Here is an 18686-nt window from a genome sequence, read left to right as displayed (position 1 = left end):
GCCGGTTCACACAGGGGCGGCACGACTTGCAGGTCGCCTCAGCGAGGCGACCTGCAAACGACTTCTGAGGCGACTTGCAAAACGACTTCTGTATAGAAGTCTATGCAAGTCGCCCCAAGTCGCCCCCAAAGTAGTACAGGAACCTTTTTCTAAGTCGGAGCGACTTGCATCGCTCCTATTAGAACGGTTCCGTAGCACAGAACGGGAGGCGACTTGTCAGGCGACTAGGTCGCCTGACAAGTCGCCCCTATGTGAACCGAGCCTTAGGCCCCTTTCACACTGGGGCAGGAGCGGTGTCGGCGGTAAAACGGCGCTATTTTTAGTGCCGCCTTACCGTCATTTTAGGGGCGGTATTCGGCCGCTAGCGGGGGGGGGGGGCGTTTTATCCCCAGCTAGCGGTAGAGAAAGGGTTAAAACCACCGCAAAGTGCTGCTGCAGCAGCGCTTTGCCGGCGGTATAGCCGCGCTGCCCCATTGATTTCAATCCTAGCAGGACTTTTTTTACCGTGCTGCCAGCGCACCGCTCCAGTGTGAAAGCCCTCGGGGCTTTCACATTGGAGACACAGCAGCGGCTCTTTCAGGGCGCTTTGCAGGCGTTATTTTTAGCGCTGTAGCGCCTGCAAAGCATCCCAGTGTGATTTTTTTTTTTTTTTTTTATTTTTAATAAATTTTGCAAATGTTTCAAATAAACTTTTTTCACGTTGTCATTATGGGGTAATGTTTGTAGAATTTTGAGTAAAATAATGTATTAAATCCATTTTGGAATAAGGCTGTAACATAACAAAATGTGGAAAAAGTGAAGCGCTGTATCTTTAGCTGCCCCTTGTCTATGGTCTATTATGGCTTGCTGGTGACATTCTCCAGGATGCTGCTGTGAGAAGTCCATGACTTATTTCTGGACAATCCACATAAAAATTACTTTTATATTATAAATGAGCAACACTTTTCTAATTGTGGCCTAAAATGTCTGTCTTTATATGCTTTACGCTTTCGACAGTCCTGATTGAAATAAATGCTTATTTGTATTTCGTACTGAGTTTCCATGTTATTGGTCCAAGACCTAATACAGCTGCGAGAAATATAAGAGGAGTGAGAACAATATGAATAATACAGTAATGCTAATTCGATGACTTGCTCAGTCGCAGTGGATTCGAAAAAGAAGAGTTATGTTAGCTAAAAAAGCAAACCTACCTAGAATTTACCAAACAACAAGAGTTTGTTAGAATTTTTTATTTGCATCTGCAAAACAAAATTACAGAATGTATTTACATATTCCTCAACATTTTTGCACAGGAACAATGCCATATTTACAGAAACATTATATTGCATAGATTTATGGATGCTGTTATGTAAACCTTTGCAGAGGTTATTAATTTGGCATTTTTATTTGCATTATTAATGCAATTTGACCTCGTACATTCCTTTGCTCATGTATCATAAAATAAATGAGCCAATCTAAAAAATGGTCCAGCTAATTGCATTGTAAGCTTTAAGCTTCAATAGGAAAATCTCTACTCTATGTAATGTATGCATAATTATATAAAAAGACCTACTGTATTGCCTGCATAGTGGCCTATGGATTGCCATACACAAGCTGATCTCTCAACGAGAAAGCCAGAGTGACAAGTCACTTCATGATTGTTTTGAATCAGTGCAAAACCTGGATCCAATGTAATTCAACTCCTTTTGTAAGTTAAATGCACATGGTGGGAAGAGCATTTATGTGAAAACAAATTGTGTATAGCTACTCTAAAGTACACTTGTTTTATGTTACAGCTACGATTTTGATTCTGCATTCAACATTTAACATATGCTTAAAGTTTTCATCTTCTAAATGAATACGTGTGAATACTTCAAAAAGTGTGATCATGTCATACTGGCACACAATACGCTCACCCTGCTTCTAAACCTGCTTAGACGAAAATGCCCCAATACTACCATAGAACAATAATAACTTTATGTCCCTTACCGGTGATACCAATAGCACCATGGCAAAAATATAATTAGTATTATCTAAGCATGGTCAACTGCCGTTATATTTTAGCCTAAACCCATTCATACTCAAGCATAGAAACTCCATGCAGTTAGTACTTGAAAGCACCTATGTTGCAAGGAAGCAGTGAAAATTTCTATGCCTTCATGCTCCCTTTAAAGTCACTCTTCCCTCCTCTCCCCCTATCCCTAAAGAGTGGAAATGTGTTTGGGCCGCCCCCCTGTGCAAGTCATTCGCCTAAACAAATGGAGTGCACTGTGCACCCTTTGCCTCCTGGGATATGCACGTCACATATTTCAGGAGGTGTTCTCTCTCCATTCAGTAAAGGAGGAAGGGGCTGGTCAATCGGCACGTCATCAGTAAGCCAGCCAGCTGAACCCAGAAAAACTGATGCCTACCAATGACATCACACATGAACATAGTGGCTCAGGACTGAGCAGAAGCAAAACAGACATGGATCTCAGCAGGACAAGACTAGATCGGCTGGGTGGGCGAGTATCTGATTCGTGGAGAAGACAACCCATGGTAAGCAGGAGTTAAAAAAAAAGTTGAGGGGTTGAGGCTAAGGATCCGCTTTAAGTATTTTGTGTATATAGTCACATATCCCAGAGGTATTATCTCTCCATTCAGTAAAGGAGGAGGGGGACTGGTCAATTGGCACATCATTGGTAGGTCAGACAGCTGAACCCGGAGAAGCTGACATCTACCAATGACATCACACATGAACATCGTGGCCTGTGTCACTGGGCTTGTGACAATAGCATCAGTTTGACAGTGTTTCTCAACCAGATTTCCATGGTACCTTAGGTTTCCTCCCAAGGTTGCTAGAGGTTCCTTGAGCAGTGAGCAATGGTGGATTGATCTTTCACCTATACTGGCCAACAATGCAAGGAGGCAATTTTCCACTAATCACAAATGTAAGGACTCATTTCTACACTGACCACTATTGGAGGATACCACAACATCTACTGTCTGCTTCCCTTTCTGTAGGTATTTTTTTCAAGTATACTACTGAAAATAATTTTGTAAGGAGTTAATAACAAAATTACCCACACTAGGTGGCAAATATTCTAGATACGCCACTTTACTTATTCTATTTAAAACTTTCTTCAACTTATTGATCATTCAAATGTATCAAGAGCTGTGGGTATCTTTTTTTTTTTACCAGGGATCCCCCAAGAACCCTAAAAATTATTCAAGGGTTCTTCAGAGGTAAAAAGGTTGAGAAAAACTGGTTTTACACCATTTTGAGACATTTATGAGGTCATCCATAATTCAACTTCAAGTTCCTTTGACCTGTAGTTGACCTCATTCTGACATGCATTTGCCCCGTGCTAAGTGGGTTTTGGCATAGAGTTTAAAGCCTGGTACACATGATCAGATTGTTGGCCAATAGAGCGTCAGACTTTTGTCAAAAGGGTGTGTGCTTGGATCTTGTCTTGCATACTAACAGCACACAATTGTTGGCCAACAAACATGAACTTAGTGACGTACTATGTGGAATTTCAAGTCCTGAGCACCACCCTGTGGGCACCTTCTGCTAATGTCATGTTTGGTGAGCATTGATTCCGAGCATGCGCGTTTGTACTTTGGACTTTTGTGTGACGGACTTGTGTACAGACGATACGAAATTCTGACAACAGACCATTGTCCGCCAAAAATTTACTAGCCTGCCATTCAACATTTGTTGGCCGAAAGTTAGAAATTGTCTGAAGGAGAGTACTAAAGGTCGGATTTTAGGCCAACAGTCTGTCATCACACAATCCCCTGCCAACAATCGGATCGAGTGTACGAGGCTGTAGAGATTGGAAAACCTATTTAAAGTGAACCCGTCAACACAAGCCCTTGCTACGAGACAATTTGGTGGCATGTATCCTATATCAGGGATGTAAGACTGAGTAAAAAAAAAAATCAGGCATTTTTAATCAATATTTGAGGTCCTCAGATTATTAGATCCAATTGCGTGCACCGTGGTGAGTTTTACCAAGAACCACATTTTTTTTTGTTCCCTTTGTAATAGCAAAAGATAAAGTGCTCCAACACAAAAAAATACACTGATGCTTAGACCCTCATAGGAGTGTTTAAAGACCTCTGTCTTACATCAGTCTGTATTATCAACAGGCACATAAAAATGAATCATGCTGACTTTAAAATATGTACCCAATCACAAGTAAAAGAAGCCATATCACTGCCGAATTCACCTCTGTTTGTATTGGACTACATTGGAAAGTTTATTGAAGAAGAGAAAAAAAAGGATTTTTGATTTGCATTCCAAGGGTAAGGATGAGCCCCTTGTAGTCATACAGTATAAACACAGCACCCATGGCTGGCGATGGAGCTATAAGACCTTCTGGAGTGGAACCTTATTGTTTTCAATAAACTGTACGCATCATCAAGTGAGACTTTTTTGGACATAGGGTGCTCCTCTCCAATTGCCTACATTTAAAAAAAAAAGTATATTTTCTTTTTAGATGCTTCCTAGGAGAAAGAGTCACGGATGACTGCAAACGTTTTACAAATTCAGTGCGAGTCTCTTCCCAATTTAAAGGGTAAAGCCCCCGTACACATGTGCCGAATGTCGGGAGACACAGGTCCTGCAAAGAAGAATGGGAGAAACTGCCCATAAATAGGTGTGCCAAGCTTGTAGCATCATACTCATAAAGACTTGAGGCTGCAATTGGTGCCAAAGGTGCTTCAACAAAGTATTGAGCAAAGTTTTATGTACATGTGATTTTTTTTTTTTTGTAATAAATTTGCAAAGATTTCAAACAAACTTTTTTCACGTTGTCATTATGGGGTATTGTTTGTAGAATTTTGAGGAAAATAATGAATTTAATCAATTTTGCAATAAGTTTTTTTGCAATAAGTAAATTTGCAAAAGTATACTAAAAGGTGGAAAAAGTGAAGCGTCGTGAATACTTTCTGGATGCGCTGCATCTTTTATTAGTAATGGTCGCGATCTTTTGGAAGCGATGTACACAGTGCTCCCAAACCGCCCCAAAGATGCTGCTTGCAGGACTTTTTCTAATGTCCCGCAAACGCACCGCCCCAGTATGAAAGCACCCATTTCAATGAATGGGAGGCAGTTTTCAGGCGCTTTACAGGCAACTTATAGTGGGACTGCGATATTGCGGTGGACAATTTGGACACTAAGTGACACTTTTGGGGGACTAGTGACACTAATACAGTGATCAGTGCTAAAAATATACACTATCACTGTACTAATGACATTGGCTGGGAAGGGGATAACATCGGGGTGATCAAAGGGTTAACTGTGTGCCTAGCCAGTGTTTTTGTACAGCGTGAGGTGCTTTAACTAGGGGAAGATATGGATCCTTGTCTCTACTTTGCAGGAACACAGGATCCATGCCGTCCTTACTGACAGAATGGCAATCTGCCTTCTTTACATGGGCAGACTGCCGTTCTGCCTGTATACCAAATGGTCGACGGGTGCAGACAGACATCGAGTCGAGGTACCCACCACTGGGCTTCCGCTGTGTGCGATCACAGCGGGAGTGAGCCACCGGTGGCACGCATGCACACGCCCTACCTAGAAGAGCCGGTTCACATATACAGTATATACGCGATCCGGTGCACAGGTGCCTCCCTGTAGCAGTAAAACTGCTATGGGGCATACCTGAACTGATTAAGTAAGATTTTTAAATGCTGGTGTTATAAGAAAAGCGTATCTACAGTTATAGGCAGCAATATATATTTTTTATTTTTTATTATGCTATAATGTAACAAATATAAAGTAGGTGTTATCCTTATTAGGCAGCAACGTGGAAATACATTTTAAGTAATTTTAATGGTCTGAACCTGTTGGCCAGCTAAGATATTGTTACCAGGAATGTAATGTTTATCTAAAATATTTAATGGCTCAGAAAATTGGTGACGTTTTCCCATTAGGGTCTGGCACACAGACTTGTTTGTGCCAAAACTACTTCTCTACCCATACAAATCAATGAGAACTTGAAGCTGAGCTAAACTGTTTCTGAGCACCACAATCTGAAAACACTATTTCATTAATTTTAAATATATTCAAAGCAAACCAAGATATGCGTGTGAACCGCTCAGGCTGTATGGGAATGAAGTCCTGTGCCCACCGCTGTCAGTGCTGGCCGGGAAGGGATTTTGTCTATGCTCTAGGCCAGTGTTTCTCCAACTTTTTTGTCTCGCGCACCAAAAAAGAATTAAAAATTTTCATGGCACACCTGAAAAGATTTATCAATTTTTGTGGTGAAGATCTTATTTATTTTTACATATATATTTCATTTTACATTTAATGTGAAGGATGTGCCTGCTTTCGAGATCAAATCAGATTGAAACGAGGCTCTAAAGTCGATAAACAAGCATGCATTTCGCCTTCGATTTTAAGTCTCTCTCTCTTTTTCGATTGGATTTCAGTCCAAAAAGAGAGAATCCACCTGGGCTGCCGTTCCAAGTGTTGAAGCCGACTCTTAAGTTAACACTGTAGTGTAGACAAAAGAGAAAAGGTGACGGGTGCCTCTAAGCCTAATGGCCCATACACACACGATCCAAATATCGTACGAAAACTGTTGTCCGAGGAAGAATCGTACGATTTTCGGATCATGTGTACACTACTTTAGAGCCGATCAAGACAGTTCATCCGATATCATTCGATCGACAAGCACGAAACTTTTCCTTGTACGATACCAGATCGTACGATTTTCGTTTAGTCAGTATAGCTGTTGTCCGAAAATACAATACAAATACATTACAACACATGACATCACTTCCATTTTTTTTTTTTTTCTGTCCTACAAGAATTTTCATGACTTTAGTTACCTATTCAATTTCTACTTTCGACTATTAAGCAAAAAAAGTCGTACGATATTCGGATCATGTGTACGGGCCATAAGTGTAGTATCTCACAACATTTATTAAAGGAAACAACAGATATCCACTCACATGAGGGAGGAGCACATAATAAATAGAAGGTGCTTCCTTGGTGCTAGTGAAGTTGGTACAGGGCTGGGAAAGCTTGAGAAAGGAGAATTGCGGCCTCTCTATGGGCTACTGCACATGCTCTGAAACACGTTGCGTCATTTTCTCCCAATGATCCTCTTCCGGGGGGCGCTGCGTGTCACGCTGCACTCCAACACTTGCCGACTGCCATCAAGTCCTCCCACCCTGGCTCCATGGGTCTGAGCGCTGTTAGTCTTTGCTGACGGCTCCACCAAATATTTATCAAAACTCCCACGGCACACCTGCAAATCTCTTGCGGCGCACAGTTTGAGAATCACTGCTCTAGGCAGTGGTAGAGAGTGATAGGTGTCCTGGGAGCCGCACAGTGGGGGGCATGGCTTGTCTCTACCATATTCAAAGCAAACTCCCCCATCCATTCATATATCCATGCTTTATGTTTTTGAGTAATTACTTTGAAAAACATCAGCATTTCTAGCTGCAACCATCTTGGGTAAGGGCAGATGATTCATATAGCATTTGCTTTGTTTCTTTAGCTCAGGCATGCAGACAGGAGGGTGTGCTTACATGAGAAAGCCCCTCCCCACCTTCTCCAGGTAAAAGAAAAAATGCCCATGAAGTTTCCTGGGATGTATGACATAATTTTGGCCTAGGCCAGAAACCAGGAAGCAACTGAAGGAATGTTTAAACAAGTTTAAAACAAGTAAAAATAATATACCTTCCTATTTCTTTACTAAGGCTAGCAGCATAAGGATTAAATTAATTTAAGGTGATTGAGAGTTTAGTTCCACTTTTAAAAGCAGGTTGATGCAGCTCAGAAGAAAGTTAAATGCAGATCACATGCACCTACCAATGAACTGTAATGATCTCAGAGTGCCTCAAACTGATATTAAACATAAACAGAATGTACCTTGGAGCAATCTGAGATTTGCCAATAGACACAAGCACTTAAAATGCCTTCTCTAAATATCATTTTTTAAAGCAGAGTCCTGCCCTATTTTTTCACTTTGGCCCCAGGCATTGCTTACCGCAATGCCCTCAATGTTTGGGAATTTTTTTTTCTCCAAAGTTTTATTTAGGCTTCCTGAAGCAATGCACTTTTGTATTACCTTGCTGCGGTGCAGTACGTTACATCCTCCTGCCCCTTGGCCCCTGAAATATATGTGTCATCAATTCCAGGAACCAATAGGCAAACCCTCGGCGTCCAGTGCGCCTCACTTTCTTCACACTGCGCAGGCGCAAAATCAGAGGTGCATGCTGGGTACCGTATCCCGGAAGAAAGTTCGACCGGGCTTCAGATGCCCACACTCAAGACAGAAGTTTACAGGATCGAGAGGGGACAGTGAATAACATTGGATTTACAAGGAATACAACGATTACATACAGTATGCAGCGTATTCCAATTTACATGACATAAGCTGCAACTATCAGTGGGGTGCTTTTAAAGAAAAAAAAAAAGACTGGAGGTCCGCTTTAAAAAGACGGAGCAAATGGTAATGATGTGCATTATTGAAGCCAGTAAGTTTTGATTAGCCTATAAAACACTATCAATTTTTATTTAGCTTAAAACAGATTTGTTGTTGTCCTACATTTAGTACACATCTATCCTTCATTACACAGCTAGAGCTTTTTCTGATTGTGTTTATTACAGACATTCTATTGCATCCCATCTATAACACATATTATACCTACTGGCTTCAAGACAGAAAAACTATATCCCTTTATGTAATTGTACACAAAGCACAAATGTGCCTAACTTGGTTTCCAGCGGAACATTCAATGGCACCATCTGCAGCCATATAAAGATAATTCATATAAAAACATATTCATTCCAATATTTTTGGCACTCTTAAAGTAGAACTTTTAAATTTTGGATAGCGTAAGAGAGGGTTATAAACCCCTGTCAGATTTTGTTTTCCAGCTGTGTCCCACTGGGAAGATTTACCTTCAATTCTGTGACAGAAAATCCCTGTAAATTAAGGGAATAACTTGGGGCCCCCAAGTCACCAGAACTTGTGTCCCAATTGAAAGTTTCCCCTCTAAGAATTTTGGGGACAACCTAAAGTTTGGGATTTTCTTTTAGTTTCACTTTCAATGATAACAGTAAACAGGACAAATAGAGAGGGTGAACCTCCCTAGGACCCCTTTTACGTTGAGGCAGTTTTCAGGCCTTTTAGCTCTAGAAATAGCGTCTGTAAAACGCCTGAAAATTGCCTCCCATTCATAGCAATGGGTGCTTTCACACCCGGGCAGTGCGCTTGTGGGACGTTGGAAAAAGTCCTGCAAGCAGCATCTTTGGGGCGGTTTGGGAGCACTGTATACAGCACTTCCAAAAACGCCCCTGCCCATTGCTGAAACGCCACAACACAGGAGTTTTTATCCCTTTTTTTGGACTTAAAAACGCCCCGCTAGCGGCCGAAAAGTGGCGCAAAAGTGACCGCATGGGCCCCAGAGTGAAAGGGGTCTAACGGATACACAGACAGCAATAAAAACCTAGTGGGTGTTCTAATCCCCTTCCACTCTATCTAAAACTAAAAAGTAAAAGTTTTTTCCTTTTAGTTATACTTTAAGTTACTATTTTATACACTCAACTTTATACAATTCAATGAAATGTGACAGTTGCTAATAAATTCTGATACATTCATTCGCTGCTTTAATTTTTGTTGATTTATCATTTTTTAGCTGAAATGTTGAATAAAATATAAGCAAACTTTGCTCAACCAAGTAAATGTGACTATGATTTTAGATCCCAAGAACCCTTAGTTTATAGTACCTACTAGAGCTGCACAATTAATCGTCAAGAATTGTTATCGTGATTAATCGTCAAGAATCGTTATCGCGATCTTGACTAAAGTGTTTCACAATTCTTTCTATGCAAAGAATTCTCTCTGCTCTTCTGAAGCCACAGCATCAAAAGAAAGGAAGAGAAAAAATGGGCAGTCTGCCAAGAATCAAAACATTTTTTATCAGTTGAACTTAAGTATAAACATTGTGACAATTTGTCAATGGAATAGACTTCCTGTGTAAGTGAAAAAAGTTTAACCACTTAAACAAAAAATCTTTTTCTAACATTTGTTTTAAGTTAAAATCATTTTTTTTGCTAGAAAATTACTTAGAACCCCCAAACATATATATATTTTTTAGTAGACACCCTAGAGAATAAAATGGTGGTTGTTGCAATATTTTATGTCACACTGTATTTGCACAGTGGTCTTTCAAATGCAATTTTTTGGAGAAAAAATTACTTTAATAAATTTAAAAAAAAAATCTAACCAGTAAAGTTAGCCCCTTTTTTTGTATAATGTGAAAGATTTTACGTCAAGAGAATCGTGATCTTTTTATTCTAAGCAAAAAAATTGTGATTCTCATTTTGGCCAGAATCGTGCAGCTCTAGTACCTACAGTATATCATGGGGAAATATCCAAACTGGGTGTGATCCATATACAGTAAATAAGGTTAAATTGAGTGGAGCTAGGTTGGATTAACCATGGGGCTTATTTTTTTTGCATTGAAAGGATCAGAGACGTATCTTATCTGATTGATAGGAGCATCTATTAGGTTTGTTAGTTCAGTTAGTTATCTCTTATTTACTGTAATTAAGGTGAGCCCCAATCAGTATATGGGCCACAAGCCAGTGTCTGCTTCAGAGGCCTAAGGCAGCTACCAATTGACAAAGGCATCTTCCACTAGTGAGTTTTCTGGTCAAATGGGTTACTGCTAGATTGTAGCACCACTGTTCACCCCACAGTGTTTTTAGGACTGGTTCATTATGAAATCTAAATGTGGGGTGTGTAAAATTAGTATTGAAGTTAGAAAAAAAGGTTTACTATTTAAAGAGTCCAAACATGTTGTCTGATCTTACCATTTTGACCATTTTAGGCTTACCACGCTAAAATAAGATGACAGACATAATGAAAGATGATGACTGTCTAAGCCAGTCTTTCTCAAACTTTTTACCCCAGAAGAAACATTAAAATAATTCTCAGGTCTCAGGGAACCCCTGCTGAAACAGTGGGGGTCAGTAGGAATAATGTCCATTACATTGGTAGAGGTGGAAAAAATGCCCTTTTTTTGCAGTCAGTGGCAGTGTGCCACTCTTACAAACAGCTAAAAAGATCATGGTTGTTGAGCAGCTAGCTCTGACAAGTGGCATTTTAGCTCCGGAACTATGTGGGCACAATCAAATGGGAGGTCAATCAGCCACAGCCCAAAGAACCTCTAGTAGCCCCTGTAGGGAACCTTCCATGAAACAGTGGTGAGAATGGCTGGTCTAAGCATTGCAAAGCTCTTTGTGGTAGGGTGACATTTTACAGTGTTTGGTCACAGAACCCTATAAAGACTTTTCTATGGTACCACAGTTTCAATATGTAATACTAGCTACAGTAGTTTGATTTTCGATTCAAAGTAAAAGTCCACTTTTAGTAGACTTATACTTGGTGGCCTCAGATGCCCTCCCCCAGCACCCCTGACATGGTACATACTTACTTGGATTTGTATTCTTCTGGGACAAGAGAAGTAGTAACTCTTCTTTGGAACAAATAAAGTTTGTGGCACCTGCATGTTCAGAAGGAGCAGGACAAGACAGCGAAGATTTTTAGGAAGAGATTATGTGGCACCAAGCAGCCACCCTGTGAAGATCTCAGCTAATGGAGGACAGCTAATTATGTGCCTTCTCTTTCTTGTTAAAAATGATGTGCCTTCTCAGGGGTGCTAAGGGAAAGCATCTTTGGTCACTGAATGTGAGTCTGCTAAAAGAACACCTAGATGGATAGGAACAGAGTCAGAAATTATGGCAGGATGATCTTGCTGTTGGGTGAACCTGAGACATATAAGAAACCAATGGCTTTTTTTTCAACCCACCAGGCTCCATATACAACCAAAATATCATTGTTGGTTTGACTGGCCCCAGTCATCTTTGGGTCATGTTTGTTAAAATTCTGCACTACCACAACAACAAAATGCTAAGATGCCAATTAAATATGGTATGTTAAGCAGAAGCTTCATCATCCTCCATGACAGGATTCCTATTGATTGACTAAGCCAGCATTGCTGCTCCTTTTAATAACAGCCTGAACTGGCCCACTGGGTAATGTTTTAATGGCAGTCCACGCCTCAAAACGAGTGAGACCTTGCAAAGAAATATTTCCCAACTGCAGCAATTCATCTCCAGGCTGAACGGCATCATTCTTGTCTGACACACCTACAATACAAATATCAAGTTAGTTCTGCTGTAAATGTCAAAGTTCACGTAACAGATTCAACTATGTGTATTACTGATGGCATTGGATGAGGAAAAATGCTACTCTACAAAACTGACATACAATAGTAAAAAGTAAACACAAACTTTGAACTTGTCTAATAATTCTGTTTTCTAATATAATTGATCCTATTGATCGAAATATGAACATATTCATGAACAAAGTATATTTGTGTTGCCAGCTGATGCAAAACAATCAATAATATTCTGATATGATCAACTCAGTTTGATCTTATTAGATTAACATTTGAGAGTTATAGCTAATTGATTGGAATTCATAGCTACTTGATTGTTTGCAGATTTTATTGTTTTGATCAAATCACACATCGATCAAAAATTTAAGCGTGTGTGGCCACTATTAAACTGCCATATGGCATTATTGAAAACAAATTACAGCAAACTGACTTTACTTCCTGAGCACCTATACTGTTGTAATAAATACAATTCTGTAAAGGAGTGATAGACAAAGTAATGTGATAGTTCTTCCAGAAAGTAAAGTTTTAATGTATCTTTGTGGGTGCCATGCTTCAGCATGCTCTAGTCCTGCCTGCAGCCATATTTGAATATTTCAATAAAGATTTACCTCCAGAAGTATTAGTGTGAATGGCTTAGCTATCATTTATTATCTAAGAACATAACTGCATATGTTTGAAATGCCATCTCATTTGAAAGGAATTTTTGCTTAGCTATAGAGACCTAGAGAAATAAATCTTCTTTTATAGTGCCAGAGTTATTTTATTGCACAAAACGTCTCCAAACTGCGGCCCGGGGGCCAGATGTGATCCTCTGCCTGCCTTTATCAGTCCCTTGGGTCACTAATCCTCCCACTGATACAAGGCACTATTCCTTCTACACTAGCAATTGGGCATAATTCCTGTCACTGATACCAACAATAGGGCACTATTCCTATCACTAACCCCACTATTCTTCTCACTGACACCAATGATGGGGCACTATTCCTTGCCCTGATATCAACAATGCGGCACTATTCCTCCCACTGACACCAATGAAGGGGCACTATTTCTTCCCCTAATACCAACAATGGGGCAATATTCTTTCCACTAATACCAATGATGGGGCATTCTTTACACCCATTGATGGCAGGGCATTTTCTACCCACACTGGCCACAGTCCAGCCCCCTCAAAGTCAGAAGGACAGTAAATTGGCCCTTTGTTCAGACAGTTTGGAGACCCCTGCTTTGGAATATTTGATTACTTAGTTTTTAATGCTAACTTAACGGGAGTTGATTGGTGATAAAAGCTCCAGTGGTTCTTAATGGCTGTTCTTGTGCTTTAAGCAGCCCATAGATTACTCGATTTTTCTTTCCTTCCACCATGGGGGAAGGAAAGAAAATCACTCAATTCCTCCATCAGCACATTCAGTGTTGGTGGGGGAATGCCTCCAGCAGTGCTATTGTAATCTGCCAGCGGGTTGCCTTCCTGGCTGGCAGAATACAATGATTAATGCTAGCAGTCATGTAACTTTTTGATGCCCAAGTCACTGCCTGGGTGACTTGGAAACTTCTCTTTGGGTGCCCTTCGGCAAGGTCTTCGAAGGCTGCAGAAGACAGCAGTGGCTTGATTAGGTCATTACAAGAGAAACAATTGGGCATAAGGCTTGGATTGCAGTGCTGGATCACTAGTTTCCACTTTCGGAGGAGGCATTATGAAGAGTCATACCATGTCAGAGCCTAATTCTGGGCACAATAACCATACTATGGGTACTTCTGGGAAACTTGGATGTAAGCACTGCAGATTTCATCGTCTCCAGCTCGGTGCTTGTGTCTCTGCCCCCCTCTCTTCCTGACCATTTACTAACTGAAGCCTGGCGCTGTGTGATTTGTATATAACACTTACTCCTAAAGGAGCCACTGGAATTTTGCCCAGGTTCTTTCCCAGTGGATTGTCCCGCAGCCAGGCACAAGATCTCGGCCACATTTTTCCTCAATAACCAGTCTAGTTTATTTTATTTTGTTTTTATCTTAGGAAAAGAAAGGGTTGAGGGAATTGAGTGGGATTCTCCAAAAACAGAAACTATGTACAGATTGCGAAAGTTTAGACACCTACACCAATAGTGCAGGATTGGAGCAGCCCCCTTGGACTTTGTACAGATTAAGGACAATAAACTCCTTTCTGAAAAGGTGAAGCAGAAGTCCTTGCATGTAGCAAACTGTGGACTTGGCTTTGTAGTGGAACCAGTTAAATATACAGGTGAAGCAAAAGTCCTTCCATATATAGCAAACTGTGGACAGATAACTGTGGAGCAGATAATAGCCAATTTTTTTTCTTTAAAGCACTAAGAACATAGTTCCTTTACACAGAACTAGGTAGATTAAGCTATTCAGCAAACCAGCGATGTCCCCTTTGAACAGACACACACAGCTGACTCTCTAGCAAAAGTTTCTAAAATCTCTCAGCAGTCTGTACTCACAAACTGTCCAGTGAAAGCTTGCTCCTCTTTCCAACATCCATGCAACACCTTTTTCCTGTGATACCAGACTCGATTTTCAGCAGACAGCCCATCAGTCAGCTCTCTGTATCTTTAGCATCCAGGCCCTCAGGTCGCCCACCTGAGGCCTCACAAACTGCAAACACATGGCAGTGTTGGCCTGGAGGGCAGAAGCCCTCCAAGCTGGACTGATCCTCTGCAGAAAAAGACCCAGAAACTCAGCCTCTCAGAGTATTTATGCAGCTTCCCAGCAGCTTTCAGGGCCCTGCTCCCTGGGCTTGGCCAGGGCTGCATACATATTCATACTGCCATCTGCATAGCTCCACAACTTTGTTCCAGATAATTTTACAACTCTCTAGAAGGCAGAGGGATCAAACATACCCGCAGCAGTTGAGAGCACTGAACCAACCCAATCAATCAGCTGCACTGGTTAAAGTGAGCCTAGCTAGATTTGTCTAACACTGTAATTACAGCCACACTGGTTAAAGTGTGGCATGCTAAATTTACCTAAGAAAAACACGCCCAGCTCCACTGAATACAGTGAGCCAGCACTAAATCTAACTAATCCTAGCACCTATCTAGGAGGGTGCTACATGTATATGGCCTGGAGGAGAGGGGAAGAGGTGACATGACTACAGCACTGGGGACCATCAAACCTGCAGCACTTAATTCTGAGCGACCAAGAAGTACAGCCAATATGCATCATCTAGCAATGTTTTACTGCTTTAACTTTGGTAAAGTTTTTGTGCTCAAAGCTGTACTTAAGTGAGCAAAAATAGGTTTTACATTTTTCATTTAAAAAAGCAATGGTGAGTGGTGGGGGTGGGTAAAGGGATTAGGTTCAGCTGGGGCTGGACTTTAAATTATTTAAAAATGATCAATCCATGTTTAGAATTTCTCCTCTGCTGTTTACTTTCAATTTCTAAGGACTACATATCCCATGGTACCTTGCTGCCTGCAAGCAGTGATTCCTGTACTGACTCCAACTCCTCCACTCAGCTCCTCTTTAGTTCAGAAGGCAGACTGTGTGGAATGTGTGACACAGCAGTGCATAATCAAAGGGCATAGTGAAGACGTGACTTCACTTGATTGGATTTGTATGTACATTTAAGCTGTTTTAATAAATGCTGTCATTGCTGTAAGTATTAAATGGTTATACTCTGTCTCCTCCTCTAGGACACTGCAATCATGTGCTGTAATTGCAGTGTGCTGTGGGGAAGAAGTAAAGAACAGGATAGGGAGAAGGGGCACCTTCCTAGAGGACAGCATATATGGCTAGTTCCTCAGATGGGGAAGGAAAATCATTGGGTGGTACATGTCTGAAAGTTAAAAAAAAAAATCTCATATTCTGGAAGAAATCATTAATAGTTAGTGCAAAGCTTAAAAAATGTTAATGCATATTCTTCACCTTTAAATATTCTGTTGATGACAATTGGCTTGTCTCCATGTATGGAACCTTTTCCTCCATCCAAGCTGAATCCTAAACCAGCCAAAGACTTCTCCAGAGTTACAGACATTATAAAGCCCCCCACGTCCATATCTGCCAGGAAGATAAAAGACTTATTTTACATTAAGAAAAAAATGCAGATAAACATGTATATTTCTAATCATTGATTGCAGAGCTAGTAAACATACCTAACAAGGTAAGTGAGGTTTTGTGGACAGGGATGGGTGTTAGATAAACTACACTCACTGTAATGTTGCAAATCCTGTACTCCACTACATCAACGTTAAAGTGGTTGTTAACCCACTGTAATGACTTTATACTATCCTCCTTGTCGCCTAAGGACATATGCTCCTGTGTCTGTGTTTTATAAAAAAAAATGACGATTATACCTAATTTCAGATCGTCAATCAGCGCGCATGTGACCCGCCGCCTCTCTCCTCGTCTGACAGATGCAAGGGCTGAGATTCCCCTGCTGACATCAGTCTGGAGGGGAGGAGGAGAGAGTCGGCGGGTCACGTGAGCGTTCAATACTTTGTAGAACCACCTTTTGCTGCAATTACAGCTGCAAGACTTTTTGGGTGTCTCTACCAGCTTTGCACATCTAGGGAGTAACATTTTTGCCCATTCTTCTTTGCAAAATAGCTCAAGCTCTGTCAGATTGGATGAAGAGCGTCTTTGAACAACAATTTTCAAATCTTGCCACAGATTCTCAATTGGATTTAGGTCTGGACTTTGACTGGGCCATTCTAACACATGAATATGCTTTGATCTAAACCATTCCATTGTAGCTCTGGCTGTATGTTTAGGGTTGTTGTCCTGCTGAAGGTGAACCTCCACCCAAGTCTTTTGCAGACTCTTATGCCGCGTACACACGGTCGGACTTTACGGCGGACTTTGCCCGGCGGATTTTTCGACGTACTTTCCGACGGACTTTGTGAATGAACGGACTTGCCTACACACAATCCACCAAAGTCCGTCGAATTCGTACGTGATGACGTACGACCGGACTAAAACAAGGAAGTTCATAGCCAGTAGCCAATAGCTGCCCTAGCGTGCCTTTTTGTCCGTCGAACTAGCATACAGACGAGCGGACTTTTCGACCGGACTCGATTTCAACGGATAAATTTTAAACAAGTTTAAAATCTAAGTCCGTCCAACTTTTGAGAAAACAAAGTCCGCTGGAGCCCACACACATCGAATTGTCCGACGAAATCCAGTCCGCCGGGCAAAGTCCGCCGTAAAGTCCGCTCGTGTGTACGCGGCATAACAGGTTTTCTTCTTAGTAAGCCCTGTATTTGGCTCCATCTACCTTCCCATCAACTTTGACTAGCTTTACTGTCCCTGCTGAACAAAAGCATTCACACAGCATAATGCTGCCACCACCATGTTTCACGGTGGGGATGGTGTGTTCAGGTTGAAGTGTAGTGTTAGTTTTATGCCACACACAGCATTTTGTTTTTAGGCCAAAAAGTTCCATTTTGGACTCATCTGACCAGAGCACCTTCTTTCACATGTTTTCTGTGTGCCCCACATGGCTTCTCACAAACTGCAAATGGGACTTCTTATGGCTTTATTCTTGCCACTTTTCCATAAAGGTCATATTTGTGGAGTGCACGACTAATAGTTGTCCTGTGGGCTAAAATAAACATTTACACAAACATGTACACTTTAAGTTCTCATACAGGAAATGCATTAGAGCGATGCCTCAATTGTCATGTAAATTTCATCTCCAGTAAAAACCTCAGATTAAGCATCAATCAATGACTGCACCCACTCGTTTCCTGTACCTCTTGTATGACTGCAGCTCTCTACTACTTCCGGTCCCCTTTGTTCTCCAAACAAAACCAGCTACAGAGTTATGCCCCGTACACATGGTCGGGCTTTGTTCGAACATTCCGACAACAAAATCCTAGGATTTTTTCTGACGGATGTTGGCTCAAACTTGTCTTGCATACACATGGTCACACAAAGTTGTTGGAAAATCTGATCATTCTGAACGCGGTGACGTAAAACACGTACGTCGGGACTATAAACGGGGCAGTGGCCAATAGCTTTCATCTCTTTATTTATTCTGAGCATGCGTGGCACTTTGTCCGTCGCATTTGTGTACACACGATCGGAATTTCCGACAACGGATTTTGTTGTCGGAAAATTTTATAGCCTGCTCTCCAACTTTGTGTGTCGGAAAATCCGATGGAAAATGTGTGATGGAGCCTACAGACGGTCGGAATTTCCGACAACAAGGTCCTATCACACATTTTCCATCGGAAAATCCAACCGTGTGTACGGGGCATTAGAATGTATTTTTAGATCTTCTGATATTTCTACTGTGGTTTGTTTAGTAAAAAGGGACTAGGATTGTAACTTAATGTGGAGGAGTGGGAAACTATCTTGACTGATGCTAGTAAGTCTTCCATTTGCACCTTTTACATAGAGAATCAGTACAAAATTTTGTGCCACTGGTACCACACCTCTGAAGTGTTACTTTTTTTTATCCCTCCCACCTGTTGGAGAGGGGTGTTTTTTTCATATATTCTGGGCTTGTCTTAATATTCAGTCCTTCAGGCATGAAGTCCAGGATGTACTAAACCATC

General features: G+C 41.2%; 1 protein-coding gene across 1 annotated transcript in view; it reads right to left on the bottom strand.

Annotated features, from left to right (window-relative positions):
- Nucleotides 1-1214: 1214 nt before the first annotated feature.
- The window catches only part of IL16 (interleukin 16), a 226459-nt gene continuing 208987 nt past the window's right edge, over nucleotides 1215-18686 (bottom strand). Inside the window, exons 19-20 of the mRNA XM_073618563.1 lie at nucleotides 16054-16185; nucleotides 1215-12139 (exon numbers count right to left, since the gene is read on the bottom strand). Of these exons, the coding sequence (XP_073474664.1) occupies nucleotides 11964-12139; nucleotides 16054-16185 (308 nt within the window). The 3' untranslated portion in view covers nucleotides 1215-11963. The remainder of the gene's footprint in view (nucleotides 12140-16053; nucleotides 16186-18686) is intronic.

This window comes from Aquarana catesbeiana, linkage group LG03, assembly GCF_042186555.1.
Source record: "Aquarana catesbeiana isolate 2022-GZ linkage group LG03, ASM4218655v1, whole genome shotgun sequence".
NCBI lineage: Eukaryota > Metazoa > Chordata > Amphibia > Anura > Ranidae > Aquarana > Aquarana catesbeiana.
This window is presented reverse-complemented; position numbering and strand designations above follow the sequence as displayed.